At 45.1% G+C, this 20,873-nt stretch overlaps 1 protein-coding gene across 2 annotated transcripts in view; it reads right to left on the bottom strand.

Moving 5' to 3' along the window:
• Positions 1-20,873, bottom strand: part of LOC311046047 (glypican-5-like) — a 237,043-nt gene that overhangs the window by 171,357 nt on the left and 44,813 nt on the right. For both annotated transcript variants that reach the window (XM_084058148.1, XM_084058149.1), the window contains exon 3: positions 431-1,155. In XM_084058148.1, coding sequence (XP_083914274.1) covers positions 431-1,155 — 725 coding nt within the window. The remainder of the gene's footprint in view (positions 1-430; positions 1,156-20,873) is intronic.

Genomic DNA, 20,873 nt, shown 5'->3' with positions numbered 1-20,873 from the left:
GTCAAACAAGTGGGGGTTGTTGTCTTGCATCAGACTGACTTTACTGAGTTCCCATCATAGAGTCTATCATTGGTTCTTAAAGTGGGGTCCGGGGACCCCCAGGGGTCCTTGGGGACGTGGTTCCATGGGGTCCCCAGCAAAATGTGTTAATATAGCATCACAATCATTTTAACCACTTTATTCATATTCTATACGTTGGCTGTTTTAAAAAATCTCTAAAATATTTGGAAAAATTTGAATAATTAAAAAAAAAAAATAATAATAAATAATAATAATAAAAAAAACACAAATCTCCTCTTCTGGTGGGTCCAAGGCACAAAAAAAAAAAAAAATAGGGGGTCCGTGGCCAAATACATAACAATTTAGGGGGTCCTTCACATGAAAAAAAGATTAATTTGAGAACCACTGCAGTAGTACAGTAAACACTCACCGTGGCGGTGATGAGCGGGCCGTGGAGCGTGGCGTAGAGCAGGGCCTCGTTGACGTGGCCCCGGACCCCCAGCAGGGCCAGCTCCAGGCTGTGGTGGCCCGCCACGGCGTGGGTCAGCCGCTCCAGCAGGCCGGCCCAGCGGCGCCACGGCTGGTCCAGCTCGGCCACGCTGGCCAGGCAGCCGCGCACCACGTTGAGGCAGTAGCCCACGCACGGCTTGATGAGCGTCAGCCCGCGGCAGTGCGAGCAGTACACCATCTTCACCAGGCCGCGCACGCACTCGCGGCTCAGGCTGGCGTGCTCCGTGGCGTTCATGGCCTCCAGGCCGCGCTCCAGCGCCAGCGCCAGCTGCCGGCCCGCGCCCAGCGCGCCGGCCAGCTCGCGGGCCATGGCGGCCGGGTGCTGCCCGAACGGGTTGACGTCCTGCCGCGTCATGCGCAGGCAGTCGCCCGTGTTGTCGCCGCCGCCGCCCCCGCCCCCCGCCATCTCGCCGCCGGCCTCGGCGCCCGGGTTGATGAGGCGCGTGTACGCCAGCGGGAAGAGGTCGTCGAAGAAGCGGTGCACGGCCGCCTCCACGGAGACGTTGGCGCCCCGCAGGTGCTGCGACAGCGAGGAGAAGAGCTGGTTGACGTGGGGGAGGGCGCGGCGGGACAGCGGGGAGTAGGTGACCTCCAGCAGGGAGCTCAGGTGTCCCTGAGAGAAGGAGAGGAGATACTGGAACGTATCTGTGAGGAGGGAGAGAGAGAGAGAGAGACAGAGAGAGACAGAGAGAGACAGAGAGAGACAGAGACATAGAGACAGACATAAATTAAGCTGTCTGATCTGGGTCAGTAAGGAGTACACAGTAAAATCCTCAGTGTTGACGTATCTATTGATCGGGCGGACATTGACCCATATAGACCCACTTTGAGATCCCCTGCCGTATGGGTCTAAGAATTCATTTAGCGTTGTATTGAACACCGTAAACCATGACCTATGATGTGGATCTCCTTCGAAATGAAATCCTGCGTGGCAGCCAACACTGTACTGGATGGGGAATCCAACCGCTCCTAGAATGAGTAGGGGGAATACCAATACTGGAATACCAGAGGCTTCAGTTTCACCACCGCAGACCTAGGACTGCACCTAGCGAATGACCATCTCGACGTCAAACAAACATTTGAAATGGATTATGACGGGTTCCCACCCTATCAGCATGCTACTCGGACAGCACGAGACCTGAAGCCGATTCTACATGTCTCCTAAATCTCAACAGTATTCTGAAAAACGTATGTTTCTATATCAGTGGTGCTCAATCTTTTTCATGTCAAGGACCCCCAAAATGATATGTATTTGGCCGCGGACCCCCATCAAAATATTTTGTTCCAGGGACCCCCCAGAAGCAAAGATTTGAGTTAAAAATGTTCGCTTTAAAAATATATATTTCAAATATTTGCACACATTTTCAAGATTTTTCAAAAATAGCAGATCTACAAGCTCGTAGCGCGGCACTCGGTGCCGCGCTACGAGCTTGTATATCTGCTATTTTTGAATAGCCAAAGTGTAAAATAATGCTTTTTTAGCTCAAATCTAAAAATGACACAGTTCCAGGTCTCAATGGGTTAAGTCAACAGTGAGGCCATTGCATGCCTTGTTTTCCAACTGCCGTCAATTAGCGTCGTAGAAACGGCTGCCTCCATACTACAGAAACCTACTGTAGAAGGGCCTAGGCTTGCCTATACAGCTCCTTCTCCAAAATAAATTATATTGTGGAGAAGCCAATTTTCCTCCTTAATATAATTTTAAAAGTGAAACTTTCATTTATTGTAGATTCATTGTGCATAACGTGAAATATTTCTGAAGAGTGATACATAATCTTGATGATTATGGCATATAGCTCTATATAAGTGCTATTGCCTCGGCCCAGGAGAGATTGGAGTCATTGAATGAAGTCATCATCCTCATAGGAGTGTCTTAAGGAGGGATTGCCACTGGCTGCCTACTAGACAGACAGATAGACAGAGGTGTGTGTGTGTGTGTGTGTGTGTGTGTGTGTGTGTGTGTGTGTGTGTGTGTGTGTGTGTGTGTGTGTGCGCGCGGTCTTGACTAAAACAGGAAGTTGACATGAGCTCCAGTGCAGTCAGTCTGACTGTGCATTCACCGTCGTGACCGATTTAGAACACATTCTATATAGGCTGTCGTCTGGCACGCAACATGCCATTCTACACACACACACACAAACACACTCACGCATGGACGGACACACACACACACACACACGCAAACACTTAGACATGCACACATAGTATAGCTCTCCAGCCAAAGTGATGATCACGTATGATTTCCAATACCAGCCAAGACTCATAATAAGGCAGGCAGACAGACAGACAGACAGACAGACAGACAGACAGACAGACAGACAGACAGACCGGTGAGGGGTGGGGATGGCAAGTAGTTGGCCTGTCACAATTATTACATAATCACTTCACCCATTAAAGGACAACTTTGTTTTTTTACAACCAAGGTTTATGTTTTAGATTGTAATTAAAGTAAATAAAAGATGAGTGGTAACATTTTTAAATTTACTGCTTTCTATAGTTTTAGCAATTTTTTACACAATAACCCTGCATTTTCTTTATTATTATGTACAGTAGCTCTTCTAGCCCCCAATAACTCACATCTGGCCATCAAAGACCACATGACCTTTTTTATTGTGTAAAAAAGGCATATTTAGCCACCGGACAGAATGTCCCCGCCCACTGTAAAAAATATTGCGAAAATTGCTAAAGCTATAGAAAGCAGTAAATGAAAAAAAAAATGACACACATCTTTTATTTACTTTAATTACAAGCTAAAATATAAACCTTGGATGTAAAAAAACAAAGTTGTCCTTTAAGACCTGAGGTCGATTAAAAAAATGTTTTCTAAATCCTAACACTTTAAAAAAAAAGACATATATATTCAAAGATTTGCACAAATTGTCACCTCCCCTCAGCCAAAAGTACACCCTGCGTATGTCACTGGTCACATGACCTCAATCAATTATCCAGTTCTAGGCAACATAGAAGGAGGGGGGGGTTCTTATTTCCATACAACAGCTCTAAGGTGTATTAAAGACATAGTTCAATGTTGAAAATGAGTGGTATTCCCATTAAGGAGATACGTTGAGAGAGACAGAGGAGGAGCGAGAGGAGGTTGGAAAGGTAATGAGAGTGCTGAGATACACAATGCATCCTATTAGGACTCTGCTCCCAGGGAGCGCACAGGGAGCAATTAGGGCTTGTGTGTGTCTCAGAGACACCTCAACAGGATGCCTGGAGGAGTCATGGGCAGTGGTGGGAAAAGTACTCAAATTCTTTACTTAAGTAAAAGTACCAATAATGCAATATGGAAATACTCTGTTACAAGTAAAAGTCCAGAATTCAAAATGTACTTGAGTAAAAGAACAAAAGTATTGGCATCAAAATGTACTTAAAGTACCAAAAGTGAAAGTACTAAAATATTTGAAAATAGCCTATGTATGCCTTTTAAGCTCCGTAATCAAAAATGTGCACAGGGCAGATTACTGACATATTTGATAATGTTATACTTTTTTTTTAAAGCGGAAATAATAATAACTTGAATTTATATATATAACGCCTTTCAGAAACCCAAGGACGCTTTACGATACAAAAAAATAAACAAACTATTTGCCAAAAGCCTGAGTAAACAAGTGTCTCTTCAGTGCGGACTTGAAAGAGTCCAATGTTGGCGTCTGGCGAATCTCCACGGGGAGAGAGTTAGAGGGCAGGGGGCTGCCACACTGTAAGCTCTATCACGAGAAATAGCTGATCTACAAGCTTACACCTTTTTAGCATTCGAAAATGTATGAACATTTTTCAACATGGAAACGATTATGGGCGATTATGGCGGCTTCATTCAGTTCCAGGCTGCTTATACAGTACACCCTCTTTCTTTCCCTATCCAGGCAGACAGAGTCTCTTCTTACCTAACGATCACAAGGTGTTTTAATCAGATGAGCATCCTTCACCCCGCATCAGCATCCTGTCCTAATATGTCCTGTTCTGTCCTCGTCTCCTTCCCATAGTTATTTCAATCAGAGACCATTAGTGTCCAGTAACTGGTCAGTGTGACCCATAAGGATACCATATGTGTCATCATGTTGCATTACTCTTAATATAGCAGTTCAAGCAGACAGTGATGAAGCAATCTACTAAGTAGTCTATAGTCTGTCTGACCACTAAACATGTCTGGGTATTTACTGAAATACACACAATGTATAATATGAAATCCCCTAACAGTCCATATTTCAACTTGTTCTCGTGAATTTAATGACCTACATCACTTTCTTCTTTTATCGAAATGCCGATAAACAAGTGGATCTGATAATCTGTTTGCAGGCTTTATTATTTTTTTATCATTGATCATTGACCATTTTGTCCGGCACCTCGACACTGAAGAGGACGTGCGTTCATCTCCCTTATGCAACCAATAGGCTCTATGCACAGCAGTCATATTGTGAAGAAATTCACAGGTGTTACCAATGATTCTAAAGAAGGCTCTGTTCCATTCTGGTCAAACAGAGTCCGGGTGCTGATATTGTGCATGTTGGCTCACTGGAAACACTTTGCTACACCAGTGGGTCTAAAGTTGGGGTCCAGGGACCCTCATGGTTCCTTGAGGGGGGTTCCAAATGGCCTCTTACGGGTGTGTAACTCTGAGAGTGTACAAATGGAACCAAATGGACCCGTAAGGGTCCATTTGGTTCCATTTGTACACTCTCAGAGTTATGGGGCTCACTGTGCTACACTAAATGGAACAGAGCCTTCATTAGTATCATTGGTAACACCTGTGAAGGAAGTGATAATATGGCTGCTGTGCATAGAGCCAATCACGGCACAGTGCTCAATAACATATGTTTTCAAAAACATTTCAAACGCAGCAGCTACAGTAGCTAGCTAGGCTTTGACTAATTCGGTTGCCAGTAGGAGTTATTCACACGACTTGACAGTCGAAAGCGGACGGGAGGAAACGACATGACATCCTGTTTATTTTTCTCTTCATGTTCGGAGCTTCTGAAGTCCAGACTGTTACGCGGAAACATTTAAACATCGTAGGGAGACAACACATCTGTCTTGAGACAAACGAAAACCTAAAGCAACCAAAGGATTATGTACTGTAGTCCCTATCCAGCCTGTCCGGGGACCCCCAGGGGTACCAGGGGGGGGTCCCCAGAAAAAAAATGTTAACATAGCGTCACAATCATTTTAACCACTTTAACCATATTTTATACTTTGTCTATATCCAAAAACAGCAGATATACAAGCTCATATAGCATGTGCCGCGCTGCGAGCTTGTAGAACATTTAGACGCTAATGTTTGCTTCTGGGGGTCCCTGGAACAAAACATTTTGAGACGGGGGGGGGGGTCCGTAGCCAAATACATAATCCTTTTGGGGGTCCTTGACGTGAAAAGGTTAGAGGATTACTGTGGTCCCTATCCATCCAGCCTGCAAGTTCAAACCTCTACCATATCATGATGCATGAGCCTTGACCTGTCCTGTACCCTCTGTCATCTCCTTCTGCTCTCTCTCTCTCTCTCTCTCTGTACTCTCTCTCCTCATTCTCTTGTCTCTGTTCATCACTCTCTCTCCCCCCCCCCCCCCCCCCCCCTCCCTCCTGCTCTCCTGGTCTCACAACTCCCTCTCCATTCCCCATCTCTCCCGAGGTTGTGCGTGTATGTGTGTGTGTGTGTGTGTGTGTGTGTGTGTGTGTGTGTGTGTGTGTGTGTGTGTGTGTGTGTGTGTGTGTGTGTGTGTGCGCGTATGCGTGTGCGTGGGCGCGCGTCTGTGTGTGTGTGTGTGTGTGTGTGTGTGTGTGTGTGTGTGTGTGTGTGTGTGTGTGCGCGCGCGCGTGCGTGTGTGTGTGCGTGCCGGACACAGTGCACTCCTCTGGGCTGTGATGTCAGCCCCAAAGCATGCCAGGACATGGAGGAACAGCAGCAACTGTAGGGAAACTGAGACAGGAGGAGAGTGCCAACGCAACACGCACACGCACACACACACACACACACACACACACACACACACACACACACACACACACACACAGACACACGCACGCACGCACGCACACTTGCATACGGATCCCAAATAACGTGATTCATCAGGCACTGTTCGGGACTCTGGGTTCTATATAATCACCTCACTAGAACAAAGCAATTATGTTCATCCATCAGGCATCGGTTCTTTCCCACAGTAAACTCCTGCGTGTAAACTGTGCGAGCGTGTGGCGTGTGTGTGTGTGTGTGTGTGTGTGTGTGTGTGTGTGTGTGTGTGTGTGTGTGTGTGCGTGTGCGTGTGTGCATGTATGTGCGTGTGCAGCTCCTCCCAGCCCATGCACAGACAGAGGGACAACAACAGTCACGTCCTGCTCAACAGCTGCACTAACTAATACGAGTGCTGCTCGTAACACCGGGGGAGTCCCCCGACCGGCCAGTAAAGGGCCAGCGCTCATTTGTAACGCGCCACAAAACACCATCATCATAATCTACACGGCACGGCTCCTAGACACACACACACACACACACACACATGCACGCACGCATTTAAGCACGAACGCACACGCACAAATGGTTTCTACTGAGTGAGAGAGAGAGACAGACAGACAGACAGAGAGAGAGATAGAGAATTAATTTTCTTAACAGGGATTATTCCTTTTAAGGTCAAGGGTGACAAATCAGAGACTTGGTCCAAGTACCAGACAGACAGACAGACAGACAGACAGGCAGACAGACAGGCTTTCCCATTGACACGCAGAGACACGGGCAGAGATCAATGGAAGGACTAGAGCGAAATGAACGCCGCATCACGGCCATCGCTGTGGGTGAAGTTCAGAGAGTGACCAGAGGGGGAGACGGCAAACGTCGAGTATGTCCGTCCGAGGCCTGTTTAGCGCAGCTCGCTGTGGAGTTGGTACCAGTTTGAGGCCTGTCCGCTTGCCAGTGTGTGCTTTGCCTGCTTTCCTGCCTGCCAGTCTGAATGCCTGCATGCCTGCCCGTCTGTCTGTCTGTCTGTCTGTCTGTCCGTCCGTCTGTCTGTCTGTCTGTCCGCCAAGCCACAAGGCTCAAAACCACAGGACATTCAGCCACAGAATGTGCCCAGAGGCTTGAGTTACACGGCATCACACGATGTTATTACAAAATCACTACGCTCCCCGGTGCCATGCCATATTATCCTCTCTCTCGCTCTCTCTCTCTTTCTACCCCCCCCCCCCCCCCCCCCTCCCCTTACGTTCTCCGTCTCTCTCTGTATGAATTTTGGACGATTCAGTTCACATCATCAGTGGTTTGGTGGACTTTTGGTCTCTGATGAACAACATTCTGCACACAAGGGACGGGGAGAGGCTTTAAATGACATTCAAAAAATGAAACAAAATCTTGATTGAAGGTGGAAAGTTGATGACAAATATTAGCCTGGCATTGGCCAGACTGATAACGTGGATCCACTCTCATGTTCCTCCCCGGTATCAGTGTGGACTTCGGCCCATAGGGAGCGAGTATGAGAAATCAGAAAACGAGCGGGCCAATCAGTGACTGCCTTTGAACTGCTGTCCGTTTAACCCTCCTAAATCTCAACAGTATTCTGAAAAACGTATGTTTCTATATCAGTGGTGCTCAATCTTTTTCATGTCAAGGACCCCCAAAATGATATGTATTTGGCCGCGGACCCCCATCAAAATATCTTGTTCCAGGGACCCCCAGAAGCAAAGATTTGAGTTAAAAATGTTCACTTTAAAAATATATATTTTCAAAGATTTGCACACATTTTCACGAATTTTCAAAAATAGCAGATCTACAAGCTCATAGCGCGGCACTCGGTGCCGCGCTATGAGCTTGTATATCTGCTATTTTTGAATAGCCCAAAGGGTAAAATAATGCTTTTCAGCTCAAATCTAAAAATGACGCAGTTCCAGGTCTTAATGGGTTAAATTACATTCAAAAATGAAACAAAATCTTGATCGAAGGTGGAAAGTTGATGAAAAATATTAGCCTGGCATTGGCCAGACTGATAACGTGGATCCACTGTCATGTTCCTCCCCGGTATCAGTGTGGACTTCGGCCCATAGGGAGCGAGTATGAGAAATCTGAAAACGATCGGGCCAATCAGTGACTGCGTTTCAACTGCTGTCCGCTTAACTCATTCCCTGCCTAGAACGACTAAAACGACTTCTGTCCATAAGCCATGCCTGCCAAGAACGACTAAAACGACTTTTTTTTTAAATAAAAAAAAAATATATATATATATATATTTATTTATTTTTTACTTTTTTTTTTTTTTTTTTTACCCAAATACCAAGGAGATATGATTTTTCGAAGATATAGACTCCCATCCACTTCCTTGTTAACTTAAAACTTAAAAATTCTGTATATCGGCTCCTGAGTACTTTTTTTTTTTCAATGAAAAATCTTGGCAGTGTTCAAACGCGGCCAGAAATAATTCTGGCAGTGTGTAACAGCGAAAAGCATCAAAATCATTTTCTGATTTCTCACACTCGCTCCCTATGGGCCGAAGTCCAGACTGCTACGTGAGAGTGAATCCACGTTATCAGTCTGGCCAATGCCAGGGCTAGAAGAGTATAGCATTCTCACACATGTATACAGGTGTACATCGTCTCTGTCGGGTGGAAACCTTATGTCCAAAATTGTACTTTTCAGGATTCAAAATTCAAAAATAGAAGTAGCAGATCTACAAGCTCGGGGGGCGAAGCGACGCGTTTTGAGCTTTTGATGCTTTTGAGTGACGTTGTAGCAGTGGTGGAAAGTAACTAAGTACATTTACTTAAGTACTGTACTTAAGTACAATTTTGAGGTATTTGTACTTTACTTGAGTATTTCCAATTTCCAATACTTTTACTCCACTACATCTCAGAGGCAAATACTGTACTTTTACTCCACTACAATTATTTGAAAACTTTAGTTACTAGTTATTTTTCAGATATAAATTATGATATAATGAAACATACATTAACCACTTCAGCCCTATTTTATACATAGGCTATTTGAAAATAGCCGATCTACAAGCTCACAACGCGTCGCATCGCGACGCGTTGTGAGCTTGTAGATCTGCTATTTTCAAATATTTTGTACTTTTACTTTTGGTACTTCAAGTACATTTTGATGCCAATACTTTTGTACTTTTACTCAAGTACATTTTTTATTCTGAACTTTTACTTGTAACAGAGTATTTTTATATTGTAACATTGGTACTTTTACTTAAGTAAAGAATTTGAGTACTTTTTCCACCACTGCGTTGTAGTGTGATCACGTAGGGCGCTAATTTACGGGAAAAAAAGGTTAGAATATGGAGATAAGAGGTTTCTGCGCCCGACAACGACAATATGGCGTGAACACGTCAAGGCCCCCCGGGGGCTATACAGGCTACACAATCCTCCTGGTGACATAGTGGCGATCCATAAGAGCCATGTTGTTGGATCGGGTCAAAATGAGACTTTTTTTTATCAAAAGCAGAGTGTTTATAGAGCACAATGATGATATAACATCGTTGTTACGCTTCTCGCTAAGGTCGCGAACTACATTGGGTGTACATTTTACAAAGGGGTTTAACGACGCGACCATTAAACCTTTAAGACATAGTTGTCGAGTGAAATAGTCGCCTCTCTCTCTGCCAGGAGAGTGACAGAGGTGGAGAGAGAGAGAGAGAGAGAGAGAGAGAGAGGCGAAAGTAAAGTGAACGGAAAACGATAAAAAGGAGGGGGGGAATTAACCCATTAAGACGGGCTACGCATCTGTGTCATTTTAGATTTCTTTGGCTATTCAAAAATAGCAGATATACAAGCTCATAGCGCGGCACCGAGTGCCGCGCTATGAGCTTGTAGATCTGCTATTTTTTGAATAAAAAGTTGTGGAAATGTGTGCAAATCTTTGAATATATATGTATATACATTTGTAACTCAAATCTTTGCTTCTGGGGGGGGGTCCCTGGAACAAAATATTTTCAGATGGGGGTCATTTTGGGGGGTCCTTGACATGAAAAGGTTTGAGAACCACTGATATATAAATATAGCAACATACGTTTAAAAAAAAGAAAAAACTGTCAGGATTTAGAAGACATTTGTAGAATCCCCCAGAAGCAAAGATTTGAGTTAAAAATATATATCTTCAAAGATTTGCAATTTATTTTTCAAAAATAGCAGATCTACAAGCTCATAGCGCGGCACTCGGTGCCGCGCTATGAGCTTGTATATCTGCTATTTTTGAATAGCCCAAAAAAATAAAAAAAAATGACACCGATGCGTTCCCGGTCTTAATGGGTTAAAAAAAACAAAAAGCGGGCCGACCCCTTCCTTCTTCTGAACGGAAAGGGAAAACAACTACTGTACGAGTGGTCTCCACCTTGTGAACATGGCCGTACATCTGGATTCATTTGGCCCCTTGGCCCCCCGAGCGCTTCCCTGTCTCTCCATGGCTGTTGGTTCAAACACACTTCCCTCTCTCCGGATACGCGGCACTGAGGACATGAGACCACCTCTATCCACGCCGCTCCCCCTGACAAACTGCAGAGCAGACCGCATCTCTCTCTCTCTCTCTCTCTCTCTTTCTCCCTCTGTCTCCCTCGGTATCTCCTCCTATATTCAGTGGTGGAAAAAGTACTCACATTTTGTCAAAAAAAAATCAATACTGCAACGTAAAAATACTCTGTTACAAGTGAAAGTCTGGAATTAACCCATTAAGACCTGAGGCGATTCTTTAAAAAAAACTAAATCTCAACAGTTTTTTGAAAAGAATCTGGAAAATATTTTTTCACGATTTTTCAAAAATAGCAGATCTACAAGCTCGTAGCGCGGCACTCGGTGCCGCGCTATGAGCTTGTATATCTGCTATTTTTGAATAGCCCAAAGAAATCTTAAAATGAGACGCAGATGCGTCCCCGGTCTTAATGGGTTAAATATGTACTTGAGTAAAAGTATAAAAGTGTCGGTATCAAAATGTACTTGAAGTACCACAAGTAGACAGTACTCATTATGCAGAATGTCCCATTTCACAAGTTTTCAAATGTATAAAATGTATACAAATCCGTTGAAAATAGCAGATCTACAAGCTCACAATCGCGACGCATTGTGAGCTTGTAGATTGGCTCTTTTCAAATGGCTGAAATGTATATAGAGCTGAAGTGAGTAATGTATGTTTTGTAATGATAATAATACAAATCTACAAAGTAACAAGTAACTTAAGTGTTCAAATAATTGTAGTGGAGTAAAAGTATAGTATTTGCCTCTGAGATGTAGTGGAGTATATACGCCAGTATAAGTAAAACTACCTCAACATTGTACTCAAGTACAGTACTTGAGTAAATGCACTTAGTTACTTCACACCACTGCCTATATTCATACGCTATTCTCAGGCGGATCTGATTTCGGGGGTCTTATGATAAATCAAGGACAATCATTCCTTGTGGGTTCCCTCTTGCACTCCTTTTCCAGGGCTGGGAAAACAAGGCGAGAACAGAAAAACAAGAAAACCCAAAGATAACTGGATAAGTCTTCACTGCTGTTGTGTGATTGCATTTGGCGTGATTGGGTTTCCTTGTCTGACCACGGGGGTGCGAGCCATGGGGCTCTGACCACGGTGGCGTTCAGACACATTCGTGGGTGGCGATCATTTCGCTGTCACAGGCCTCGCCACCACAAAGCCTCCTGGGAAACGTAGTTCTGTCTCTTTTGTGCAAAGCCATTATCTTTTGAATTGCCCCCAAAAACACCATCAACAATCTCTGTCAAACTACATGAGCCTTCTTTGCCTGTAGAGCTCAGTTTTGCAGGGCTTTTACAGGACTTTATGGTACTTTTCACAGCAGTGGTTCTCAAAGTGGGGTACGGGGACCCCCAGGGGTCCTTGGGGTGGTTCCAGGGGGTCCCCAGCAAAATGTGTTAATATAGCATCACAACTTTATCCATTTTTTATAAATGTTACTTTGATAAATGTTGAAGAATCTTGAACATTCTTGGAACATTTTTAATAATGTATACGTTTTTAAAGGACAAGTCTGGACTAAAATAACATATAGCCTTTTTTTACTTTTATATTGATCCAAAATGACTGGCCGTGGGGTCTATTTGCAGAATTGCCCCTGTCGTCCAGTTTCCCCAGCAGTCCCCATAGCATAGAGCAGAGCCCACCCTACTTGTGCTATTTGTTAGGGTCAACATCTTTTTTTTTTTTTACACACACATCCATGCCTTGTTTGTCCCACACGAGCCGCCATAGTCTGCTAAACAGATGTTATGCTGTTATGTAGTGTTTTGCCAAGTCCCGGAAAAGACGCGCTGTGATTGGCCAGTACAGTCACTTTGATTGGCAGTAATGCCGAACGCTCACCCCAAAACATGATTTCCAAGACTGTGGCGGCTCGTGGCATGGATGCGTGTGTAATGACAACTAATAACAGATTCATGAAAAAACAAACACTCATGACCGCAACAAATAGCGCAAGTAGCGATATGCTTATGGGCTCGGCTCTATGCTATGAGGGCTGCTGGGGAACCTGGACGACAGGGGCAATTCTGCAAATTGACCCCATAGCCAGTCATTTGGGATCAATATGGGGTCCTTGACATGAAAACGTTTGAGAACCACTGCTGTAATGGGACATTGTACAGGCTCTTACCACCAGCGCTGCACACCGAGGCCTCTCTCTCTCTCTCTCTCTGAAAGACGACAAGAGTTTTAACCCATTAAGACCTGAGGCGATAATTAAAAAATGTCTAAATCTCAATAGTTTCTTGAAAAAAATCTGGAAAATATTTTTTCAAGATTTTTCAAAAATAGCAGATCTACAAGCTCGTAGCGCGGCACTCGGTGCCGCGCTATGAGCTTGTAGATCTGCTATTTTTGAATAGCCCAAAGAAACCTTAAAATGAGACGCAGATGCGTCCCCGGTCTTAGTGGGTTAATCATATGGGGCTATTTCCACTTTATACTCTGCATGGCAACCCGGTGCTTTTCTGGGGCAATTACAGTTGAAGTGTCACTTGCGGTGGCGCTGCCACAATAATTAATGGGTAAAAATAAGCACACAGGCCATTCCATGATTTAAGCCACAACTATGGTGTCCCCTCCCTTATACTAAACCAGTGGCCCCTGATCTGCTCGCCACTTCCCTGTTGGGAATGAGGGGGCATGAGCGTGTGTGTGCGTGTGCGTGTGCGTGTGTGTGTGCGTGTGTGCGTGTGTGCGTGTGTGCGTGTGTGTGTGTGTGTGTGTGTGTGTGTGTGTGTGTGTGTGTGTGTGTGTGTGTGTGTGTGTGTGTGTGTGTGTGTGCGTGCGTGCGTGTGTGTGTGAGGGGGTTTCCACTGCCAGGCCACCAAAGTCGTCTTGCCAGGGCTCAGCAAGGACACGTGGCACCAGACAGCCGTGGCATGTCCAAGTGGTGAGTGGGTGCATGCGTCGGTGGGGGTGGTTGGGGGTGGGGGGGTTGGTGTGTTGCAGGGACTACATTTCATATTATGGCTTTATTGTACTGCTTTGTTTCAGGAAACGCGTACAATTAAATTACAATCAGCATGAGTTATCTATTCATTAATGTCCCCCTGAGGTACCGGCAGGTGTATATGCTTGCTTTTGAGTGACTCCATCGTGAGTATGTTACTTGTTCACAAATATCCTCAAGTATATTCGTTTTTTTTTGGTTTAGTGTGTGTGTGTGTGTGTGTGTGTGTGTGTGTGTGTGTGTGTGTGTGTGTGTGTGTGTGTGTGTGTGTGTGTGTGTGTGTGTGTGTGTGTGTGTGTGCGTGTGTGTGTGTGTGTGTTAGGGTTGGGATCGGAGGAACAGGGTCTCCCGAACCCGGCTTTATCACACTGTCAGATTCTCAAACCATTTAATTTGAAGGACCACCACAAATGGACCATTCGTACACCCTCAGAGTTACAAACCTGTATGTCCATTTGGAACCCCCTCAAGTAACTCAGGGGGTCCCTGGACCTCACTTTGAGAACCACTACAATAAGATGCATGCAATACAAAATTAAATGTTTTTTTATTTTATTTTTTATCTACAGGAATCATGAAATGGAACCGTTAAGGAATCGGAATCGCTAAAATCCTAAAGGATCCCAACCCTAGTGTGTGTGTGTGTGTGTGTGTGTGTGTGTGTGTGTGTGTGTGTGTGTGTGTGTGTGTGTGTGTGTGTGTGTGTGTGTGTGTGTGTGTGTGTGTGTGTGTACTGTATGTGCGCGCATGTGCGTGCGTGTGTGCGTGCATGTGGCAGATGAGACGGTAATATTGCGATAATGAGGTAGGAGACACTGTTCTCATACCACAGGACTGCTGGCCTTTCCCAGTGTGAGGAATCAGCCGGGAGCGTCCGGACCCCGACCGACCAACCACCTACTCTGGAGAAGCATTTTAATCCCGCCGTGGGGCTCGGGTTGCACGCAGGTCACCGCGCAGATATGTGACACAGTGACATGTGTGTGGATTACATATCCTTGTTTTAACCCATTCAGACCGGGAAAGCATCTGTGTCATTTTTTAAGATTTTATTTTATTGGCTATTCAAAAAATAGCAGATCTACAAGCTCATGCCGCGCTACGAGCTTGTAGATCTGCTGTTTTTGAAGAATCGTAAAAATGTGTGCAAAACTTTGAATATATATATATATATTTTTTAAAGCAAACATTTGTAACTCAAATCTTTGCTTCTGGGGATTCTACAAATGTCTACTAAATCCTAACAGTTTTCTGAAAAAAAAAGTGGTCTTTTTCATGTCAAGGACCCCCAAAATGATATGTATTTGGCCGCCGAACCCCCCCCATCTCAAAATATTTTGTTCCAGGGACCCCTAGAAGCAAAGATTTGAGTTACAAATGTTCCCTTAAAAAATATATGTATTCAAATATTTGCACAAAATGTTCAAGAGTTTTCAAAAATAGCAGATCTACAAGCTCGTAGCACGGCACTCGGTGCCGCGCTACGAGCTTGTAGATCTGCTATTTTTGAACAGCCAAAGAAGTCTAAAAATGACACCGATGCGTTCCCCGCGGTCTTAACTGGGTTAATTAGTAGGAATACACAGGGCCATCTCCAAACCCAGCACTGCCCCGGCTTGGGTTACGGGGGAGAGGGGTAAGAACTGCAATGTCATACAATCTCCCCTGCCTCTAACCTTTCAGCGACGAGTTTTGAAGGTAATGGGCTATTAATAGGCCAATAAATACATCTGTGGATATGTCACACACTTCGCTTGCGTAACCAAACAATATTGGATGTCCAAAAGCGGCGAGGGTGACTCAGGTCTAGCAGCGAGCACAGACAGGCCTAGCCTGACCCGACGAGAAGGAGAGACGTTATATATTGCTCCTGCAAAAGGAATGAATACATGGAAAAAAAACTGTCCTGATAAACCGCCTCGCTCTCTCACGTGCGCGCGCACACACAAACACGCACTCACGACCACGCATACACACACACACAGATTTGTCAGTGTTGTCCTGTCAGGGGGGCTAACAGGTGGGGGCGGGGAGTAATTGAGAGGGAGAATGCATGGGAGAGGAGAAGAGAGAGAGAGAGAGAGAGAGAGAGAGAGAGAGAGAGAGAGAGAGAGAGAGAGAGAGAGAGAGCAAGCTTTCCATCTCTCCATCAGCATGCCAGTAATTAAGATGGCAGCCCGGTTATATCAAAACTCTCGAACATAAACAATTCCACACATGCCACAAGGGTGGCCGTCCGGGGTGGGGGGCGGGGGGCATGAGGAGAGGAGAGGAGAAGGGCAGGCAGAGGAGACACTGTGGAGTGTGGGGGGGGGGAGAGAGAAGGACTGGAGGGGAGAGAGGGGGGGGGTTGGTTCAGATGGTTCATAACCATAAAGGGGAGATTGTGGAGAGACGTTGGCTCGGTCGACTGTGCTATGCTGTCAGACTGAAAGACGGCCCCCCTGGGCCTGGGCATCGCTCAAGGGGGGGGGGGGGGGCTTGCCCTGCAGTCCCATCAGTCTCGTCTTTATTGGTGGCATGAATCACAGGGTCCCCCCTTTATAGCGTGATGCTGAATAAGCATGTTCAGCATCACGCCAAAACATTCAGACCACTCGGTGCGCTTATCATAAAACCACAATTATAAAGTGGCTTTTTTTTTTACGTGTGTGGTGTGTTCACGTTTGCTGCTGATGGTTAGTAACTGAGTATAGCCTTGGGAAGCCACAGTTCGCCGAGTCCTGTGGCCCCCATACGTCTTCTAAAGCCTATCTCCTGTTTGTGTAGAGTGAGGCAGATGGATGTACAGTACAGCAGTGGTTCTCAAACCTTTTCATGTCAAGGACCCCCCCCCCAAAAAAAATTTAAGCTGCGGACCCCCTGTATCAAAAAAAAATGTGCCAGGATTTTTCAAAAATAGCAGATCTACAAGCACTCGGTGCCGCGCAATGAGCTTGTAGATCTGCTATTTTTGAATAGCCAAAGTATAAAATATGGTAAAAATGATAGTAACGCCATATTAACTAGTTTTGCTGGGGACCCCCTGGTACCCCCCAAGGACCCCTGGGGGTCCCCAGACCCCACTTTTAGAACCAAAGCAGGACGGTACAACCCCTGGACATGGCGCTATAGCATGACACAGGGACTCGCCCTCAATCCAACTGCTGATGCCGAGTGCCAAGCAACGAGGCATTGGGTATAGCATCTCTATAGTGTTTGGTGTGACTCAGCTAAAGGGATCGAATCCCGACCCCCCCAAGTCTCAGAGCGGAGTGGACACTCTAACCACAAGGCCACTGGGCTGTTGGTGCTGTGGTGTATTCACTCCTGGTGCTGGTGGTGTGGTATACACACACTCACCCCACTCCCAGCTGGCTGGACGCGTACACGTCTAGCCATATCCCACTGGAGTAAGTGGTGGAAGAAGTACTCAGATATTTTTACTCAAGTAAAAGTAGCATTACTGCAATATTAAAATAAGCTGTTACAAGTAAAAGACCTGTGTTCGAAAATGTTACTTGAGTAAAAGTACAAAAGTATTGGCATCAAGATATACTTAAAGTACCAAAAGTAAAAGTACAAAAATGTTTGAAAATGGCAGATCTACAAGCTCACAACGCGTCGCGATGCGACGCGTTGTGAGCTTGTAGATCTGCCATTTTCAAACAGCCTATGTATAAAATATAGGACGTAAGTGGTTAATGTATCTTTTACAATATAATAATTTATATCTGCAAAGTAACTAGTAATAATTGTAGTGGAGTAAAAGTACAATATTTGCCTCTGAGATGCAGTGGAGTAGAAGTAGAAGTACTGACAATTGGAAATACTCCTGTAAAGTAAAAAAATACCTCAATATTGTACTTAAGTACAGTACTTGAGTAATTGTACTCAGTTACTTTACACCACTGCACTGGAGTAAAGTGAAACCTGCTGAATCCCAGAAAAAGACTGGACTCATGCCTTTCTAATGAAAGGGAGAGAGGAAACACTTAGGCCGAAACATCAGACTAACATACGGTATAAAACAGAGCCTCAAATGGACTCTTGAGGTGTGAAAAGGAATCCGACATGAAAGGAAAGCCCTAATGAAGAATTTTCCACCCTTGCTATATGGCAGGTGTGGACCCTGTTTCAAATTGCTTTATTAACCCATTAAGACCGGGAACGCATCTGTGTCATTTTAAGATTTCTTTTGGCTATAAAAAAATAGCAGATATACAAGCTCATAGCGCGGCACCGAGTGCCGCGCTATGAGCTTGTAGATCTACTATTTTTGAAAAATCGTTAAAATGTGTGCAAATCTTTGCATATTTTTTAATCATATTTTTTCTAAAGCAAACATTTGTAACTCAAATCTTTGCTTCTGCAGGTCCCTGGAACAAAATATTTGACAAATGTTCGCTTTAAAAAACATGCAAAAATGTTGCACAAATCTTCACAATGAGCTTGTATATCTGCTATTTTTTTAATTAGCCAAAGACATCTAAAATGACAGAGACGCGTTTCCCGGATTGAATGGGTTATGAATCTAGTGTAAAGGTTACTGATACACTGGCACATTATTTCCATCCAGTCATTTCCACCACAGGGCTGAGACTAATGATTTAACAGGCTTAGTGCCTGTGCGGGTACGCGATCAAACGCAACATTAAAATGATTAGATCCATTTTGAAGGGCGGAAAAAAAAGAGACAGAGGCCAAACAATAAAGATCAGGGCATAAAGAAATTTGCTTGAAGGAACAAAGCGCAGCGCGAGAATCCAAAGAGATGAGTTTGCCAGTGCTGGGCTGCTGTGACTGATCTTGAGAGCACATTCATATAAAAATGCTTTGCTCAGCCTGGCAGGGAGCGGACATCATAATCCATCTTGGATCACACTCAAACCCTCCGTCAGGAGAGGGCCGTAGCATAAGACCCCCCCCCCCCCGGCGCGCACACGCACACGCACACACACACACACACACACACACACACACACACACACACACACACACACACACACACCTACAAGGGGGGCCACCAAATCTTTGTGTGATAGGAACCGTTTTGTTTTTACCAGGTTGCAGACCTGGTCTCTATCTACACACGCAAGCTAGTGAAGTGCTTTGCGTGACTTTTTCCCTCATTGGCTGGTCCTTTAGCCAATGAGGGCTCAATGTCCTCACAGAATATGGGATCTAAAGACGACCCAAAATACTGTGCTCGTCCACTGTATGTATCTCTAGGGTAAATGGCGCTGTTCCTCACTTTCAACGTTGTCTGCCATGTTTTGTGAAAGAAATAAGCAACCAGGTCTAGGAAAACAAGCCAAAAAGAAGCAACTATATAATAGGCCACAAGTTTACTTATAGTATTGAGGGTTTAAGTGGTTAAATGTCTGAAATACACAAAAAACATTGATTTACACAACACTGATACGTCGACGAAGCTATCCATGAAATCGATGAAAAAGTTGAATCCGCAACACAATTGTATACAATGTAGTGGGGGTCCCTGCTTCATCTCTCTCTGCTGAGGGGTCCGTCCGTGGCCTAAAAAAAAAACGTTGGAGACCCCTGCTCTGGAGTGCAACTGAGAAGTGCTGACCGGAGGAGCCGTGCAGATGCATAAGACCACCTGCAGGGGCACCGTAATGGTGTTGCTATGGATGGAGCCACGGAGGAAGAGGACGAGAGCGAGGAGCGGCAGTGGAGTGGAGGAGGCTCCAAACGCAGGGCTGGGCGACAGCAGTGAGTGGGCTTGAACGGGGTGGAGAGCCAAGGGTTCGTCTTGGAGATGTGATGATGATGATGATGGTGGTGGTGTGGGAGTGGGGCGACTCCTCTCAGCCTACCAGCTGAGAAGAGCTGAGGTAATAGCGTGAGTCACTGCCCGTGGACCCATACACACACACACACACACACACACACACACACACACACACACACACACACACACACACACACACACACACACACACACACACACACACACACACACACACACACACACACACACAGAGCGTGTGAAAGTCACTTCAACGACACTCCTGAGACTGAGGCACTCCCTCTCACCTTCCACAGGCGGCTGCTGTCCAGAGCCATGGCTGACGTCCACAGCTATAACTGGAGCTATATCGCTGATGTCCAGAATTATAGCTGACGTCCAGAATTATAGCTGCTGTCCAGAACCTTAGCTGCAGGTTGTACTACCAACTGTTAATTATCGTGTTAAAAAAGTATTCAATCAAACAATCCAGAGTCATCATAGCTTCCTTCCTACCTTCCTTCCCTCCTTCCTCTGCATTTCACTCAGCACATCTTCATTTCGCTCCAAGTCCACCTCCCTTTCCCATTAAGCAGAATTCTACGGGGCCTGTCTGTCACTATAATGAGTCATGGTAGCTTTAGAAAAAAATGGAAATGGCTTATGGAGTCTTTTTTTTCTTCCCCTCAGTAGTTCATTTTGTCTAACCCTCATCCAAAAGGTCACACAGGAATTATGTGCGCTAGCTGTTCACACGCATGTACGTTCACATGCATGCAGACGTCGATTCACAATGTGCAAGAGCACACGCACACACGCGCACACACGCACACACACACACACACACGCACACACACACACACATAAATACATATTATCTCTGTCGGGTGGGAAACTTCATACGTCTGAAACGTACTTACTTTTCAGGATTCAAATAAAAAAGTAGCAGATCTACAAGCTCAAAACGCTTTCAATACTTTTGTGTGATGCTGTAGTATGCAGGGTTGCCAGATATGCTCATTATAATTTCCCCGCAAGATTTTATTTGAAAATAGCCGATCTACAAGCTCACAGCGCGTCGCATCGCAACGCGTTGTGAGCTTGTAGATCTGCTATTTTCAAATAGCTGATGTATGTGTTAACGTGCTCATGTGGCCCATAGTCGCTTCTTTTGGGCTGTTTTTCCTAGACCTGGTTGCTTGTTTCTCTCAGAGAATCTGGCAACG

This window comes from Gymnoscopelus microlampas (genome assembly GCF_963454915.1).
Source record: "Gymnoscopelus microlampas genome assembly, chromosome: 5".
In the NCBI taxonomy this organism is placed as follows: domain Eukaryota; kingdom Metazoa; phylum Chordata; class Actinopteri; order Myctophiformes; family Myctophidae; genus Gymnoscopelus; species Gymnoscopelus microlampas.
Note: the sequence above shows the minus strand (reverse complement) of the source record. Positions and strands in the feature narration are given on the sequence as shown.